The sequence below is a fragment of the Gobio gobio genome (assembly GCF_949357685.1).
Source record: "Gobio gobio genome assembly, chromosome: 2".
Lineage (NCBI taxonomy): Eukaryota > Metazoa > Chordata > Actinopteri > Cypriniformes > Gobionidae > Gobio > Gobio gobio.
This window is the reverse complement of record NC_137098.1, coordinates 27939363-27956034: the sequence shown is the minus strand read 5'-3', so window position 1 is coordinate 27956034 and position 16672 is coordinate 27939363. Positions and strand designations below refer to the sequence as shown.

The 16672-nt window shown below is 37.5% G+C and overlaps 1 protein-coding gene across 1 annotated transcript in view; it reads right to left on the bottom strand.

Annotated features, from left to right (window-relative positions):
- nwd2 (NACHT and WD repeat domain containing 2) overlaps positions 1-16672 on the bottom strand; it is a gene marked incomplete at both ends in the record, with an annotated part of 69199 nt that overhangs the window by 48554 nt on the left and 3973 nt on the right. The window contains one exon of the mRNA XM_079808797.1: positions 9483-9571. Coding sequence (XP_079664923.1) covers positions 9483-9571 — 89 coding nt within the window. The remainder of the gene's footprint in view (positions 1-9482; positions 9572-16672) is intronic.

Below are 16672 nucleotides of genomic sequence, written 5' to 3'. Positions count from 1 at the left end.
TACATTAATCATCTTGTACATGGGGTATGATATACTAAAAAAAACGTTGCTCTGTTTTCTCTTAATTTTGAACTAGCACACAAAGTAATAAATAATTACACAAACTACAAACGGCTTTACTGTTTCAGTAAGCAGAAATTGTTATCTGAAATTTGGTTTGCTATGGTTTCCTGCGGCGATCACAACTTCGGCAAAATAGAAAACGATCATCTAAATGGCAAACACCACAAGAGTCAAATAGTCTGATATCACTGAGTTTTTAGCAGATTTGATGATGAGATTCAAAACGACTGAGCGGAGAATACAAACATCATTTACAATGCAGTTGCCAGTTTCAGCCTGGTGAAAAGGCCCACAGATTCTCCTGAGAAGAGTTATGATTTATCATCCTTCTGGCTCCTGCCTCTACATGAATGTATCACTTTAGGAGAAGACAAATGAGTCCTCTGCTGGCCCCCATTAAGGGCCAATTAGAAGAGAAATATGATACTCCAAAGTCTATGATGGTCGAACACTATATCTTGTGCTTAAAACATTCAATTATCGAAAACAAGAAGATAAGAAAAGCACAAGCATCTATGAGAGCGAAAGTTGGGGGGAAACAGAGGCACGCCGGGAAATGAAAAGTGTAAGATAGTGAAAGGCAGAAAGCAAGGAATAAAAAGGCCTGTCAGAAGTTCCCTGATTTAAGAGGCTGTTAGCTCACCCACCCTGCAGAGAGAACCATGTTCCTCAACGTATCGGAGCAGTCACCAATCTCCGTGCCTTCATTTCATCTCACATACTACCCACAATGCACTGCTCTTGAGTGCCTTTGCAATTAGACTACTGCTATGGCAACCAGCTGCCATAGCCTGCTTGCCTTTTCAATTTAGATGAGAGAGCAAGAGAGAGAGAGATGGTAGGAGGGGGGAGAGAGAGAGAGAGAGAGAGAGAGAGAGAGAGAGAGAGAGAGAGAGAGATGTGAGGAGAGAACAGACACATGTTAAAACCATAAAACCTTTACATCAATCATGTCCATGCCTGGAATGAAATGGCCATGTTTTTTTCTGCAAATGGCTAATCGATGCATTCCAACTGAAAATGTAGAAGCCACCTCAATTCCATGCAAATCCATGGATCAACGAGCCAACAGCAAGACATAACCTCCAAACTGAATGAGTGTTTGTATCACAGGGTCCATCTAGCTTTTCAATTCTCTCTGTCTCTTTATGTTTACCCTTCAGCTGTTTTCCATCCCTTTTTCTCACCTTCTCATCTGCTGAAGCTCCAATGAGTGCTGACAGATCCAATGTGCTCTCACCAGCATGGAGCACTTACCCAGGGTGACGAGAGGGGATGGAGGGATTGGATTCATAGCCAGCTGATGAGTGCGAATGAGCCACCAAATGATGGTTACATAGGTCATAATCCAACTCGATCACCTTTATAACCTCAAGCAAGGCAATTAACCCTGGCACAAACTGCTTTTATGTTTTTTTTCTTCCCCCAGTACACTTTCCTGGGTTAACGCACCTTTTCAGGATGTCACAAAAGTTCATTAGTTCCCCAGGAAAGTTCTAAAGGACATTAATTTAAGCTCAATAACAGAACAAAAGATATGGGTAGACTAGGACCAGTTGTCATAATCTCTATACATTCAGAGACTACATATTTCTAACTATAAGGTTGAGTAAAGAGTGCAGTGTCATTTCACTTGAAGATTGAGCTATGATATTTTAATGAAAGCTACACTATGTAACTTTTTTTTAAATGAACAAAATTTAAATAATGAGCGAGTACATCATCTTCCAAACTTTCACTTTTGAATGGGAACTCGCACTGTGTCCCACAGAGGAAACTATGGGGAATGCTTTCGCCATAACCAGTGTCTGAAGCACGTATCCAAATGCGACAATGACATTGGCCGACGACAGCCTGTGGCATCACTACTGGTGTAACCGAGAATATAAAACAGGTAGAACTTGTCATCCATTTCTTTGTCTTCAGGAAGCCGTTTGTTTTTTAGCGTGTATCTAGAGACAAGTACAATAAAAACAGCACAAAATGCTTTAAGAAGTGTGTGCTTCTTGAATCGCAGGCTTTCCCCATAGTGCCCTCTAGGGGACACAGTGTCTCGTTGCACTTCTCAGGGAACCATGGACACATGCGTAACCTAGCAGAAGCACCATTTGAGTCAATGGCTCAAAATGCTGACTCTTAAGGTTGTTTATTTACTAGCATTGACCGTTTAAGAGAGTAGGAGATTTGCAGGCCCTGTTAGTTGCCAAAATAGTTGCTTTTTTAGCATGTACAGCGCTTAGAGCGTGTAGCAAGATCAGGAATCCTTTAAGTGACATTAATCTGCAGGCAGAATCAAAATCAGGGCACTCATATGTATTGTGGACAAAGTTTTATAAACTAAATCACGAATATAACTAATCTAAACAAACACATACACACAAATCACACGTACATGGGAAATGGAAAAGTGAATGACCGGACAGAACCGGGGAATGAAACTATGAAAAGAGTCATTCAATCATCTAAAAATAACCACCAGTTACTAATTTCAAAGCAGCTTGTTAAGAGGATTTTACCACTTATTCTAAACCTCTGTTTAGTTAAAATGTACGATACTTGCATTGCCTTTGCAGTTGAAGCAGTCTATAAAGTCTGAAGAAGGTCTTGATGGTTCCATGGTGTTGAAGTTGCAATCAATTTCTTTCCCGTTGAATAAAGAAATTACGATAAACTTAGTCGAAGTTAGTCTGACTTATTGGCGAGGAAGTTGCACATGGCTTGATGTGTTGAGGCCTGCCAGCCCACGACCTTGCGGTCGGACCGGGTTTCCGGTCCCAAATGCAGGGCAACCAGGAGAAGAAGAAAGAGAGGGAGGGGAATTTTGTGTTGGCTTTGCAGTTCCACAGAGGTCACACCTGTTTTGGCTTGACCAATGGGAAAGGTGCAATTTCCAAGCGGGAAAAATCTTCTGTTGGGAATTCCTCTGCAGAGTTTTATGGTCCTTTGTATGGAGCATGGTTAAAATGGGTTGGGCAGTTTGTGCCCATTTATACTCTGATTATTATATTAATAAAAGTTGTGCTATGCTACGGCACAACGTCCATATGTTTGCCCAATCAAAGATTGGTGTGTATAGACATGTGCTTCAGACACTGACTCACATGAAACATTCCCATAGCATCAAGCCGTCTGACGCCACGTCTCGTTCCCCTCTCAAGGAACCTGAGACGATATAACATCTTTCGTTATTAGGATATTTTTGATGTTGTTAGTTACAAACTGAATGAACATATGAATGCTATTCATATTCTGAAATCAAATAACACAGCATCTCCTGTGAATCCAACTTACTCTTACCGAACTAATAAGTTCTTTAACATTTATACACACATTTGTATGCAAATTCATAGGCTACCTGACACATTTAGACTTAACTCCAGCCCTGTAATCAAACCTTGCCTCTGCTGCCGTCGTCATGGCAGCCAAATAGTATTACCAGCAATTTGGAAGTGCCTACAGCTCCTCTCTTGTGCTCTCATTGGATTATTGAGCCCATCATTAAGAAGTGTTGTTTGAATGAAAACAGGACTTTGTGCTTGTGTGTGTGTGATGCGTGAAGACTGGGTCTGTGTTGATGTGATCAAGTTGACTGGTAGCTAATCAGGAGTTAGTGAACAGATTACATAGTTGTTCAAATAGTCAGTTGAGGTTTGAGTAAGAGAGTGTGACCCTCTGTGGCCCGTGATGACAGCGAAACGGTCATATTGGGGAAAGAGATCATATATGAAGACTTCAGATGCAAAAGCCTCTAAGTCCGTCTGATGTTTTTCTTTAAAATAAGCATTTTTGTCAGGCTTCTATGTATAGGTTTCTACCTAAGTACCAGTACTTCTGAATGGGCTGAGGCTGGGATTTAGTGGGTTTGAAGTGAAAGTATTTTATTAACGTATACTATGTGCGGAGAGCATTCACTCAGTATCGTTATCTCATTTTTGACCGAAGTGGCTTTTAGAGGCTTTTGCATCTGAGCTCTTCATATTTTTATTTCTTTTTTGCTTTGTTGTGTTTTGTGGAAAATACAACAATAAAGATTTAAAAATTGTGATGTTTGGGGTTCTCATTAATAATTCAGAAGTCAGTAGTGATGAAGCGGTTACACTTTATTTTGACATGTCCAAGACATTCTACTAACTATAAGTAATTTTGCATTTACATGTCAACTAACTCTAATTAACTTAATAATTTATTATTATAATTTATTATTATAATTTATTACATTTCTAATTTAATTAACATGTAATCTCTCATTAGAGTATTAGTAGATTTTTAAGTTAGGGCTAGGCTTAGTACAGAATAAGTTGACATAACTGCCTATATAGTCAGGAGAATGTCTGTTGGGGGACCATCAAAATAAAGTGTTTAGCCTGGTGAAATTATGAGGGAAATTATGCAAAGACTACTTATAATCCAATGACTGGTAGTTGACGTGCTACTAGTTAGCAGAATATCTAAAGTGGACTATCAATATTTTAATGCATTTTACCTTATTTTGATTGAAGTCATTATAGTTCATTTTCTAATAATGTTCAGCAATATTTTACATTAAGTGGAAAGTTTAAAATTATATTACTGATTTAAAAAATAATCCATGATTAATCTGCCAATTTTCCATTTCCAATTTAATATAAATAAATATATTTTGCAAACAGATATCTAGATATCATGATATCAATGAAGGTGATGGTAAAACAAATTGTGAAAATATATAATCAACTGTAAGAGACCATAATTTATTAATTCAAATATGTATAAGTGGAATACCCAGAGTTAACACGATATGCATGCTTAGTAAAAAAAAATCTTAACAGATTATGCCGTAATTTACTCCCCACACTGTCATGTTACCGTGCTTTTTAGGTCTGATCCCGCCACTGCTAAAGTGATTGAGTGTGTACATGTGTGCTGTGACTGGACTAGGATGGAGCCTTCCATAGATGAATGCACTCAAACACACACACACACACGCACGCACGCACGCACGCACGCACGCACGCACGCACGCACGCACGCACGCACGCACGCACGCACGCACGCACGCACGCACGCACGCACGCACGCACGCACGCACGCACGCACGCACGCACGCACGCACGCACGCACGCACGCACGCACGCACGCACGCACGCACGCACGCACACACACACACACACACACACACACACACACACACACACACACACACACACACACACACACACACACACACAAGCTCACACATGTACACAGACACACTTAATCCAGCATCCATCCCTCTCAGGGACGCCACAGGAAATAGAATCAAATAACGGTGACCAGAAAGAATCGCAATTTGCCACATCATATTTTCTGGTTGAGAGAACTCCCTTCTTTTTCCGTCTGTCTCTCGCCTTTCTCTCTCACCTTCTCTCTCTATCTCCCCCCCGTCCTTTCACTGTGTTCCTCTTCCTCTCTGACACTAACTTTGCTTTTCTTGTCAGTTTATATTAAACAAAAATGTGATAAATGAAATGCAAAAGACTAATTTATTGGCCAACATATCCAGTTATATATTAAAAACCTCCTGAAAAAAAAAAAAAAACATTTAATTTGACCAGTTACTCCTGGCTACTGTAGACATTCAACACCCCAAACATGTACAGTATTACACAATGACTATCAATGGATCAATTACTAATTTGGGCAGATGACTGACCTTGATGTCTCATCTCACTCTCAAATCAGTCACACCTGATGTGCATAAACTGACATGAAAGGATAAGCAGTGATAGAACGGCTCATCTATGATGAAGGATAAGACAATGATAATACCAGGACTCAAGAGGCACTTTAGTTTAGGACTCAAGTTTAAGCTACAGAGTGTTTGTTAATGTCACTAAAATTGCCAAAAACAAAAATTGTTTCCAGATATGTAAAACCATAGCAAGTGAAAAAACGTGTAACTTGAATGAAGTGTAAGTTGCTTTAGATAAAAGAGTCAGCTAAATGCATAAATGCAAATGTACCATTCTTTGGTGTATCATTAGTACTAACTCAATTCGGTATTGGCAGTGTCTGACCGATAGGTGGCTTTTAAGCCTTTAATTGCGAATGTGCTCAGCGAAGAGCGCTCATACACCTTGAGCTGAAGCCGCTAGTAAACACAGTCATTTATATCTTAAGTCTACGTAAACAGAAAAAATTAAGTAAAATCAGATGTGTCAAATATATGCAGCATAAAATATCTGTTGTTGTCTATAATAATAACACTAATTAATTACTAACTAGTTAATAACTATATAATAACATTAACTAAACCATATTGACAAGATAAAGAGAAAACTCTTACTGCACCTGATAACTTAGATTTAATAAGCTATTTAGAACTGAGCATGTTAGACTAAAGACATTTATAATGAAACCAATTTTACTGGTTGAATTACTCAATCAGTAATTTGTATTATTTTGAACAATCATGCTGAAGACAATGTCATTTCTTGTGATTACTTTCTTTTCAATTTCTGCATGTTTACCTGAAAATGCTAATTGCAAAACTTGCTATTGCTGAATACTGCTGTTAGGTACTTCGGGAAAACAAGCATTTTTCACGTCAATTGTGTCTTTGTTATATTGCTTGTAATTTGTTGCTTTGTTCTTTATTTTATTACTGATGGTTTATTTGAATAACTGTTGTCATGAAAAACTATGCTTTCTGTTGTTGTTTTTTGTTTTTTTTTGTTTTTTGGTTAAGGTTTAATTTGCCATATGGTAACATCTGTGCTCACATGTGTTCAATAACATTAACTTTTCTAGTGGGTGTGGTACTGATATAGGCCTACACTATATATTGCCAAAAGTATTGGAACACCCCTCCAAATCATTGAATTCAGGTGTTCCAATCACTTACATGGCCATAGGTGTATAAAATCAAGCACCTATGCATGCAGACTGCTTCTACAAACATTTGTGAAAGAATGGATCGCTCTCAGGAGCTCAATGAATTCAAGAGTGGTACCGTGATAGGTTGCCACCTTTGCAATAAGTCCATTCGTGAAATTTCCTCACTACTAAATATTCCCCGGTCGACTGTTAGAGGTATTTTAACAAAGTGGAAGCAATTGGGAAAAACAGCAACTCAAGTGGTAGACCACGTAAAATCACAGAGCGGGGTCAGATCGCCAACTTTCTGCAGTCAATAGCTACAGACCTCCAAACTTCGTGTGGCCTTCAGATTAGCTCAAGACCAGTGCGTAGAGAGCTTCATGGAATGGGTTTCCATGGCCGAGCAGCTGCATCCAAGCCTTATATCACCAAGTGCAATGCAAAGTGTCAGATGCAGTGGTGTAAAGCACCACATCAGTCCAACATCAGTGCCTGACCTCACAAATGCGCTTCTTGAAGAATGGTCAAAAATTCCTAAACACACTCCTAAACCTTGTGGAAAACCTTCCTAGAAGATTTGAAGCTGTTATAGCTGCAAAGGGTGGGCCAACTCCATATTAAACCCTACGGATTAAGAATGGGATGTCATTAAAGTGCATGCATGCATATATATACATATATATACATATATATATATATATATATATATAAATACATACACTACCAGTCAAAAGTTTGGAAACTGTACTATTTTGATTGTTTTTGAAAGAAGTCTCTTCTGCTCACCAAGGCTACATTTATTTGATCCAAAATATACAGCAAAAACTGTATTATTGTGAAATATTTTTTACAATTAAATGTTTTTTTTTTCTATTTGAATATATTTTGCAATGCAAATGCAATTTATCATTTTCAGCATCATTAATCCAGTCTTTAGAGTCACATGATCCTTCAGAAATCATTATAATATGCCGATTCGCTGCTCAAGAACCATTTATTTTTATTATCAATGTTGAAAACAGTTGTGTACATTTTTTTCAGGATTATTTAATGAATAGAAAGTAAAAAAATCCAAAAGAACAGCATTTATCTGAAATATAAAGCTTTTGCAACATTATAAATCTCTATACCATCACTTGATCAATTTAATGCCTCCTTGCTGAATAAAAGTTATACCCCCCCCCAAAAAAAGATTCTTACCGACCCAAAACTTTTGAACGATAGTACACAATGTTACAAAAGCTTTCTATTTCAGATAATTACTGTTCTTTTGAACTTTCTATTAATCAAAGAATCATAAAAAAAGTTTTACACAACTGTTTTCAACATTGATAATAATCATAAATGTTTCTTGAGCAGTAAATCATCATATTAGAATGTTTCCTGAAGGATCGTGTGACACTGAAGACTGGAGTAGTGATGCTCAAAATTCAGCTTTGCATCACAGGAATAAATTACTTTTTTAAATATATATTCAAATAGAAAACAGTTATTTTACATTTGAATAATATTTCACAATATTACAGCTTTTTAAAAAAATTTTATAACATAAATGCAGCCTTGGTGAGCAGAAGAGACTTCTTTCAAAAACAATCAAAATAGTACCGTTTCTAAACTTTTGACTGGTTGTGTGTGTGTGTATATATATATATATATATATATGTGACCTCCAGGGACAGAGGATTCGAGGATTTCACAAGCATTTTGTAGTCCCTCAAATGTGCTGCTCATTTGCATAAAGTTGAACTTTTCACATCTTTGTTTCATCACTGGACACACTTTCATCTTGCCTCTACCAGTCACTCGCCAGCTCTCTGTTGAAAGCGAATGGGATCATGCCGTTTTGTTGTTGCGTGTCACTGGCAGCATGAACGTGGCTTAAAATTCATGTTATTGATCTTATTCATTGTGAACAATTCACCCGTGCATAAAAAAAAACAAAATGTACAAAACAACCTCATAATTTGTAATAAAAATGTCTAAACTCTGCCGGTGAAACGTCAGACTTCTCTCTTGTGAAGTATGCTTAGTTATTATCACAATTTTAAATGTCCACTTATGTTTTCAGCAACACTAAAAACAGTCTAAAAATCACAGAATATGTTTGCATTTAGCAAGGCGTAGTACTTATACTGTACATAAAGATCTGTTTCTGTAGGGGATAGTCTTGAAATCAGGTCAGGCAAGCCCCACACCAAAGTATCCTCAGTTCAATCTCAGCACACTGTTTGCGCCAATGGCCACGGTACCTCTTCTAGGCCCTGCATTTGTTTATCAAATTGCATGATGAAAATCTCCACACTGCTCCATTCTCTCAGACAACAAACCATTTGCATTGTAAATACCACTCCAGAGGAGAGCAGGGGAAGAGAGAGATGGATTTCGGGCCATGCTCCTGAGGGCGAATATAAGAGACATGCTTTTCGCCTTACATATCAGCATATCAGTGCTGAGATCACATAATCCAGCCCACCAGCCCACAGATGTAGAAGGATAGGATAGGAAAAAAGAGAAAGAAATCTGTTTGTCATGAGCGTAATGGCTGCTGTAGAGTATTTACAGAAAAGTGAAGGCTGTGTTACCTGGAATTCAATGCCATAGTTCTCCCTGCAGAAGTCTCGTAGTTTGGGATAGACATGTTCTTTCAGAGCATTTCTCTCTGCTTCTGTATCTGTGACAACAAACAAAACACAAACAAGCATGAATATTCAGAGAGGGAAAACAATCATCTGTAAATATTCATACATCTTTGTTTGTAAGTCTTATTCTGTTTATCCATTTATTGTGTCGGTACCATGGTACAGTGATGGTCTTTTATATTATACCGTAGTACAATAAAATAACAGTGTTTTTAATATTTATAAAATAACAGTATATTTTTGTATTTTTAGGTTTAATTATTTTCAGTAATGTTATGTACTTTTATCATTTTTTAGCTTCTGCTTTTTTAACTTAGTTTTAATGTATTTTTTATTTCAGTTTTAGTTTGTTATTTTAGTACTTAGACTTAAACTTTTATTTTCAACTAATATTTAAACAATTTTTTATAGTTTTATTTTTATTTTTAGTTAACTGTAACAACACTGGTACTGAATGATTACTGTACTAATTTACCATGGTATTTACATGGTAAATACAATACCATGGCATTCCTGTGATACATGTCCAAAAAACCACTGTAGTTTTGTTAGTGTGAAGGTCTTTCCTTCTCAGATACTTTCCATTATATGCATGAATGCTTATGAGTAAATCACATACAAACACTTACAATCATCTCTATTTCAGTCCCTGCCTTTTGCTCTCTTCAACAGTCCGTTCTTTCATACACTGTATTTTCCTCGGGGGATATCTGCCAGCAAGGCTTGAAAACAGAGATTCCCCGGCTTACACTGTAGTCATTACTGTTCTCTGCTGCTAGTAGCAGAGCAAAAACAAACACAACATCTGAGATCACATAGACAATCTGGGATTCAAAACCTGGAAATGAATAGAAAGTTGTAGGATTTTTGTATTACATTTTCAAAATCCTGCTACTTTCTGTTTACGAGATGACATGAAATTATAATTTTTTTGTTATTCTAGTCACAAATCAAATAAGTAAATTAGTGACACTGATCATGTGACTCTTTGTTCAGATGGTCAATGTTCTTCCAAAGTCTTCCATTAAACATCATCTCAAATCATGCTGGAAAACCTGATCATCATGACAAACAAACGTGTGCAGTTCATGCTTGACTGTCATTAAAACAAAAGACATTCTGAAATTAATTTAAATATTTCAATAATGAATTAATTTGTAGTGAATTTGTTTCACATAACATGCAAAATAGAAGAATTTTCACTAGTGGCCTCAGAATTTTACACAGCAGCAGTGTATGTTGTTGAATATTCCATGATGCCCTTTGTCACAGCAAGTCAGAGCAATATGAGACAATATGACATACTCAGCCTTACTGTGTTTACTACTGTACACAGCTGCTAGTCGCAAGGCAAACACCCTCAAACACCCCCAGTGCCCTATTCACCAAACAATTAGAGCTGCAATTACAAACCTTTGACATCTAAAATAGTCTCTAATGTGAACATGACATTTGCTTTCCTAAAACGACAGTCTGATTTCAAGGTCACATAATAGATGATGCTTACTTAGTCAAACATCTCTTTTTGCATCTTTCTTTCCCTTTCCACTCCCTCCATGCCTTTCTTTGTCTCCAAAGCTTTGATTTGCCTTAGAATGACAAAGGTAGCTGAGCTTGTCATTGTGATTTTATATGCATGGAAGCATGGTTTTCTCTTCTACTTTTCAGTATCAGATTGTTATTGTTTAAGCTCTCCGCTGATGGTTGATATTGCGACAGAGAACGGGGAAATCGGACTGGAGAGCTCTCTGTGGAGGATGAGGCCAATCATGTGTTCTGAACCCTCTAGGTACAGGCAGCCAACACAGCGTGTGTCACAGCTCGCTACAGCATCTCTATCTGTGTCAGCCTAGTCAAGATTTTTGGCAGGTTCAACAGCTTGTGTGGCTTTCATGTTTTAAATCTTTTATAACTGTCCATTCAGTTCTTTTTTGGGCTGTCCTATAAAGTATCTAGTCTCAGCCTATTACTTTTCTCTTGTGCTGTTTTCCTGTTTTACTTTTCCAGACTTTCTCAGTGATAAATGCTGTGGTTGCATGTTTCACCCTGACAAAACAATAACCAGACTATCCAAGCAAGCAAAGAACTTAAAAACTTGTCACATAAAAGTTGCATAAAAGGTGGACTATCTCTTGTCAATAGTGTAGCAATGAATGAAGCACAGTTCATTTAGAAGTCACTTTCAAGCCAAGCAGCTTTCTGTTCAATGAATTCACGCAACCAACTTTCACGCGAAATTCATGATTGTGTGGATTGCTATTGATTGGATTTCACCCACAAAATTTGCCTAACAACAAAGACCTTATTTATGAATGTCACAAACAAAACAACAGAGGAGCTTAAAGGGATAGTTCACCCAAAAATAAAATTACCCTCAAAATATGTACAGTATATGACATTCTTCTTTTAGACGAATACAATCAGAGTTATATTAAAAAATGTCCTGGCTAATATCAAGCACAACGTTAGTTCAGTCAGGCCATGTAAGCATAGTTCTGCGGTCAGCTGACACGGTCAGCTGTCAAATCGTTCCTATATACAAGTATCAGCATATTACTATCTACTTTTTGGCTGTCATCTTTTTTTTCAGATTACCAAGGCTTCAAGTCCTAGCTGTTATGGATCTCACTGCCAAGAGACACTCATCCTCATAGCCAAGGTACAGTATATGTCCCGGGATTCACTGCACATCTACACGTTACCACTGTTTCGCTTAAAGACATTACTAAAGTGTCTTAAATCATCTGTATATCACTCAAGCTGATGGTTCCATTGGGGTTAATGCTAAAGCTCTTGTATGTTCTGTTATTATGGAGCACAAACTCCCATAAAGGAACCATACCGCCAAAGATAACTTGTGTTTCTATAAACTGAAAGTTATTTGCCAAAGTGGTCCTGTCTGAACCAAGCTTTATAATGGCATTAAATGGCAGCCCAAAAATTGAAGCCCAAAAAAGTGCATCCATCCATTATAAAAGTAATCCAAAACGGCTCAGGGGGTTAAGAAAGGCCTTCTGAAGCGGAGCCATACATTTGAGTAAGACAAATATCCATATTTAACATGTTATAAAATAAAATATCTAGCTGCCGCCAGACAGCCTTCCGTATTCAACTTACGGAACAAAAACATAACTGGCACGACGTATAGGACTTAACGTAAGCGTCTTGAACTGCGAGAGGCGTTACACTTTCTTCCTGGCTTCTTTGTAAATTGAATATGGAAGATGGTCTGGCGGTAGCTAGATATTTTACTTGTGTAAAAAAGTAAAATAAATATTACACAATATAAGTAAAATATCTTCCGCCAGACCACCTTCCATATTCAATTTACGAAGAAGCCAGGAAGAAAGTGTAACGCCTCTCGCATTTCAAAATGCTAACGCTAAGTCCTACATCATAAGTCGCGCCAGTTACATTTTTTCCATAAGTTGAATACGGAATGCTGTCTGGCAGAGCTAGATATTTTACTTTCTTACACAAGCGCATGGCTTGGTTCAGAAGGCCTTCATTAACCCCCCAGGAGCCGTTTGGATTACTTTTATAATGGATGAATGCACTTTTTTGAGCTTAAAATTTTGGGCTGCCATTATAATTCTTGGACAAGCCAGGTTTTTTTTCTATATAACTCAGCTTGTATTTTCGTCTGAAAGAAGAATGTCACCTCCACCTACAGTAGGATGGCTTGAGGGTGAGTAAATTATGGGATCATTTTCATTTTTGGGTGAACTATCCCTTTAAACCTGTAACATCACTGGGAAGCTTCTTTTTAAAAGGTTTGTTGTGGTCTTATAATGAAATGTTGAAATAATCTCCCCACATGAAACAAACCATCCTCAGAACAAAAGAAAATCTTTAGACCACATTAGTGTCCAGTTAGTAGACGAGACACGTATAAACTGGCAAAACACCAGGGAAAAGCACCTCGTAAGTAGATACCTTCATATCGTCATAAATGAATTAACGTGCCACGCACTGGGGAGCACTTTAGACAGTACATTTCCATAACAGATTGAAGCTTTCAGAATGCATCTATCAGGAAATTGTCAAAGATATAAGGTTTGAAATATGCATGGATAGGAAGAAAAAGAAAGGAAGAAAAATAGAGTGACAGAGAGAAATGAAAGTACCATCAGCTATTTGAGCCGTTGTACTGGCCTTTACATTTACATGTTGCATGTTTGAAGTGTCTGATATGATTGAGAATGATAAAGAAAGAAAAAAAAAATTGAAAAGAGAGAAATCTAGTGAGCTCATTCACTATGGGGGTGGGTAGTGCCTGTAAAGCATTACTGAACTAGATTGAATGGATAAAGAAAAGCGAGGAAAGATGATGGAGGGCGTCATGAAAGGCTGTAAGAAATAAAAGACTTGAACAAGACTTGTAATTTCTATAATAAAGCCTTGTAGCCCCAATCAAAGCCCGAAAGGCTGCCATTAAACATCTCAGATGTATAGACGAATGAGATTTTCCAGCCCCCATGCATTAAAGAGAACTTTCTTTAAGTGCACATTCCAAGACTTAAAGTCCGTTCACACACAGAATGCATTTTTGCGTTTATCTGTTGTTTTTTATTGATTTTCTGTCTAAACATATGCTAGAATGCTAGATTTTTGACCGTTATAACTTTTTACATCTTTCTTTCCCTTTTCACTCCCTCTATGCTTTCTTGGTCTGCTAAATTTTGCTAATTTCAACCCTTCTGAAGCACAGTTTTCTCTTTACTTGTCTGTATCAGTTGGCTATTCTTTAGGCTCTCCACTGATAGCTGATATTGCGTCACAGAACAAGAATATCATGCTGTTTTAAGTGTCTTTTCTGTGTGTTAACAGCTCAAAAATGTCTCGTGCCAACTGTGTTTTGTTCCATTCTGTTGCTCTTCATCTAGCTTTTTTGAAACACAATAAAGCTTTCTCTGTGAATTTTTAAAAAAATGTTTGGATTTGCAATCTTTTGTCAAAAAGGAATAACTAATGCCACAAATCCCAACCCGCCAACCACCTGGCTCCATTCTGGCATGTATGCAAATGTTTCATGTGCCAATCAATTCTCAATGAATAAAATCAGATACTGCAACATTGTTCTTGTTAAATGTTCTTAAATTTACAGAGCCCCACACATTCAAGATATTGCGGCTACATATTAAGAATGTGTTTCCACAACTTAGCTGTATGGTATGTATGGTCTAGCAAAAATAGATGTCACACCACATTACCATCAATTACATTTTTTATAGTCACTTAACATTTTAAACACGCCTTAATAGTTCATGACTGTCTGTGTCATTTGAAATCTCAAGCTGCAAGTGTGCATCTCGCTCTCAATGCTGTGTCCGTTCATGTCTATAATCTGGGGTGAAGCCTTTGTGCAGTCGCTCCCATGGGGCGCTCACATGTGTCTCCAGCAGCACGGGCTCTGAACGGATGGTCGCATATAGATGAGCTCAGTATTGATACAGCTGTCTGATGCTGAAGCACAAGACTCTGAGGGATTAGGTGAGGTCGCAAGATGGAGGACGATGGAACGAGAATTGCTCCCCATCAAAGGCGCCTGACCGAGTGTGCTTAACGACTGAACGAAATCCCATCTGTGACTAAAACACATTCCTGTTGGCAATCCATTAGCTACATGGCATTAGTAAACTAATTACCAAAAGCTCAAAGGCAAAAATATTATCTGAATATTCAAAGCACATAATTATCCATCATTATAAGCCATTTGAATGATTTTGAATGCAACGCTTATTAAGTAATGCTGCATTAAAGGTAAAGAGCGTTAATCTTTTAAATGTTTAAATACTATAAAAGTTTAATATGCCAAGATGACTATAAATAAGCAGTTTATAGGTTGATAGTCCCGAAAAGTGCAATTAAAACTGGGTTTGTTCAAGCTGTCGGACTAGCCCAACACAGCAATACGAACTCAACCAAAGATGTCTATCATAGTTAAAGAACGCTATCTATCAGCATTTTAATTTATCTCAATTGCTCAGCTGGCATAGGTCTACTATCTCTGCTCTTGGACACAGTTGTTTTTGAGCCAATCACTTGAGCTGTAATTTAATGCCATGTGACTAATCACTTTGGAGTCTGTGAAAATTAAGTCATGACAATCCTAACTGGCCGATGTCACCAAGAGCCCTTCTTACAGTTTTAAAAGTGCATTCAGTAGTTCTTTTGCTAGCTAACACACTTTTACCTTTTCTGCTTCTTAGGCCGTACAAGTAGTGATTCTCCCACTGCCTCGACTGGTAAAGGACGATAACATTTTTGCTTTTCGCATTAGCAAACAACACTACACTACTAGCGTATCTTGATATTTGACAGGGTATGACCAACATTATACATATTTAAAACCCGTTTTATATAAACTATGAGTACAGTCTTCATCTAATGAGACTGTACACCATTCAGGTGATTATTTCTTTGTGCGTAAAACTTTTTAAATTTGCACCGAACCACTGAATGCACATTTAAAAGCACAGTTAAAAAAACTGTCATAAATAAAGAAAGATGCTTTTCAGCCACAGAGTGTGTCATTACGGCATCTAACAACAGCCTCAATTGAACCTAAAATTTAAATGGTTATCATACATTCAGAGAAACATTTTTCTCTTGGCTTTTTACCCCCCCAAAAGTATAAATAAATAAAATAAACAACAGAAGGAGTATTGAGTCTTGATTTAACCCAGCATTGAAAACAATGTGAATGCATCATAATAAATCGTGATGGTTAACACCATGCTGTTGCACAGTGGCATTAAATTCACGGTCCTTAAAGCAGAATAAAACTCCTGCACATAAAACACTCGTTGCCCTTGGTTACCCTACAGAGAGACAAACAAACAAACAAACAAACAAGCATTTAAATGTTATCACATTCATTTCCACAAAGCCTTAATCTCAACCTCAGCAAGACTCCAGTAACTGCTGTCCTAACTGCCCCTAGTAGACCCCCTAAATCACAAAGCTGACTTCTACAATAGCTCTAACCAAATTGAAATCATTCCTCTCAAGTCAAGGGATGTATAAGAGTGACAATAGTAAGACATAAATAGTTGTTATGAGTCTGTGTATGCAAGGCCAACTCCCTTTTTTGTAAATCTGTGATGTATAAATTGCTCCCTCTAGTGCTT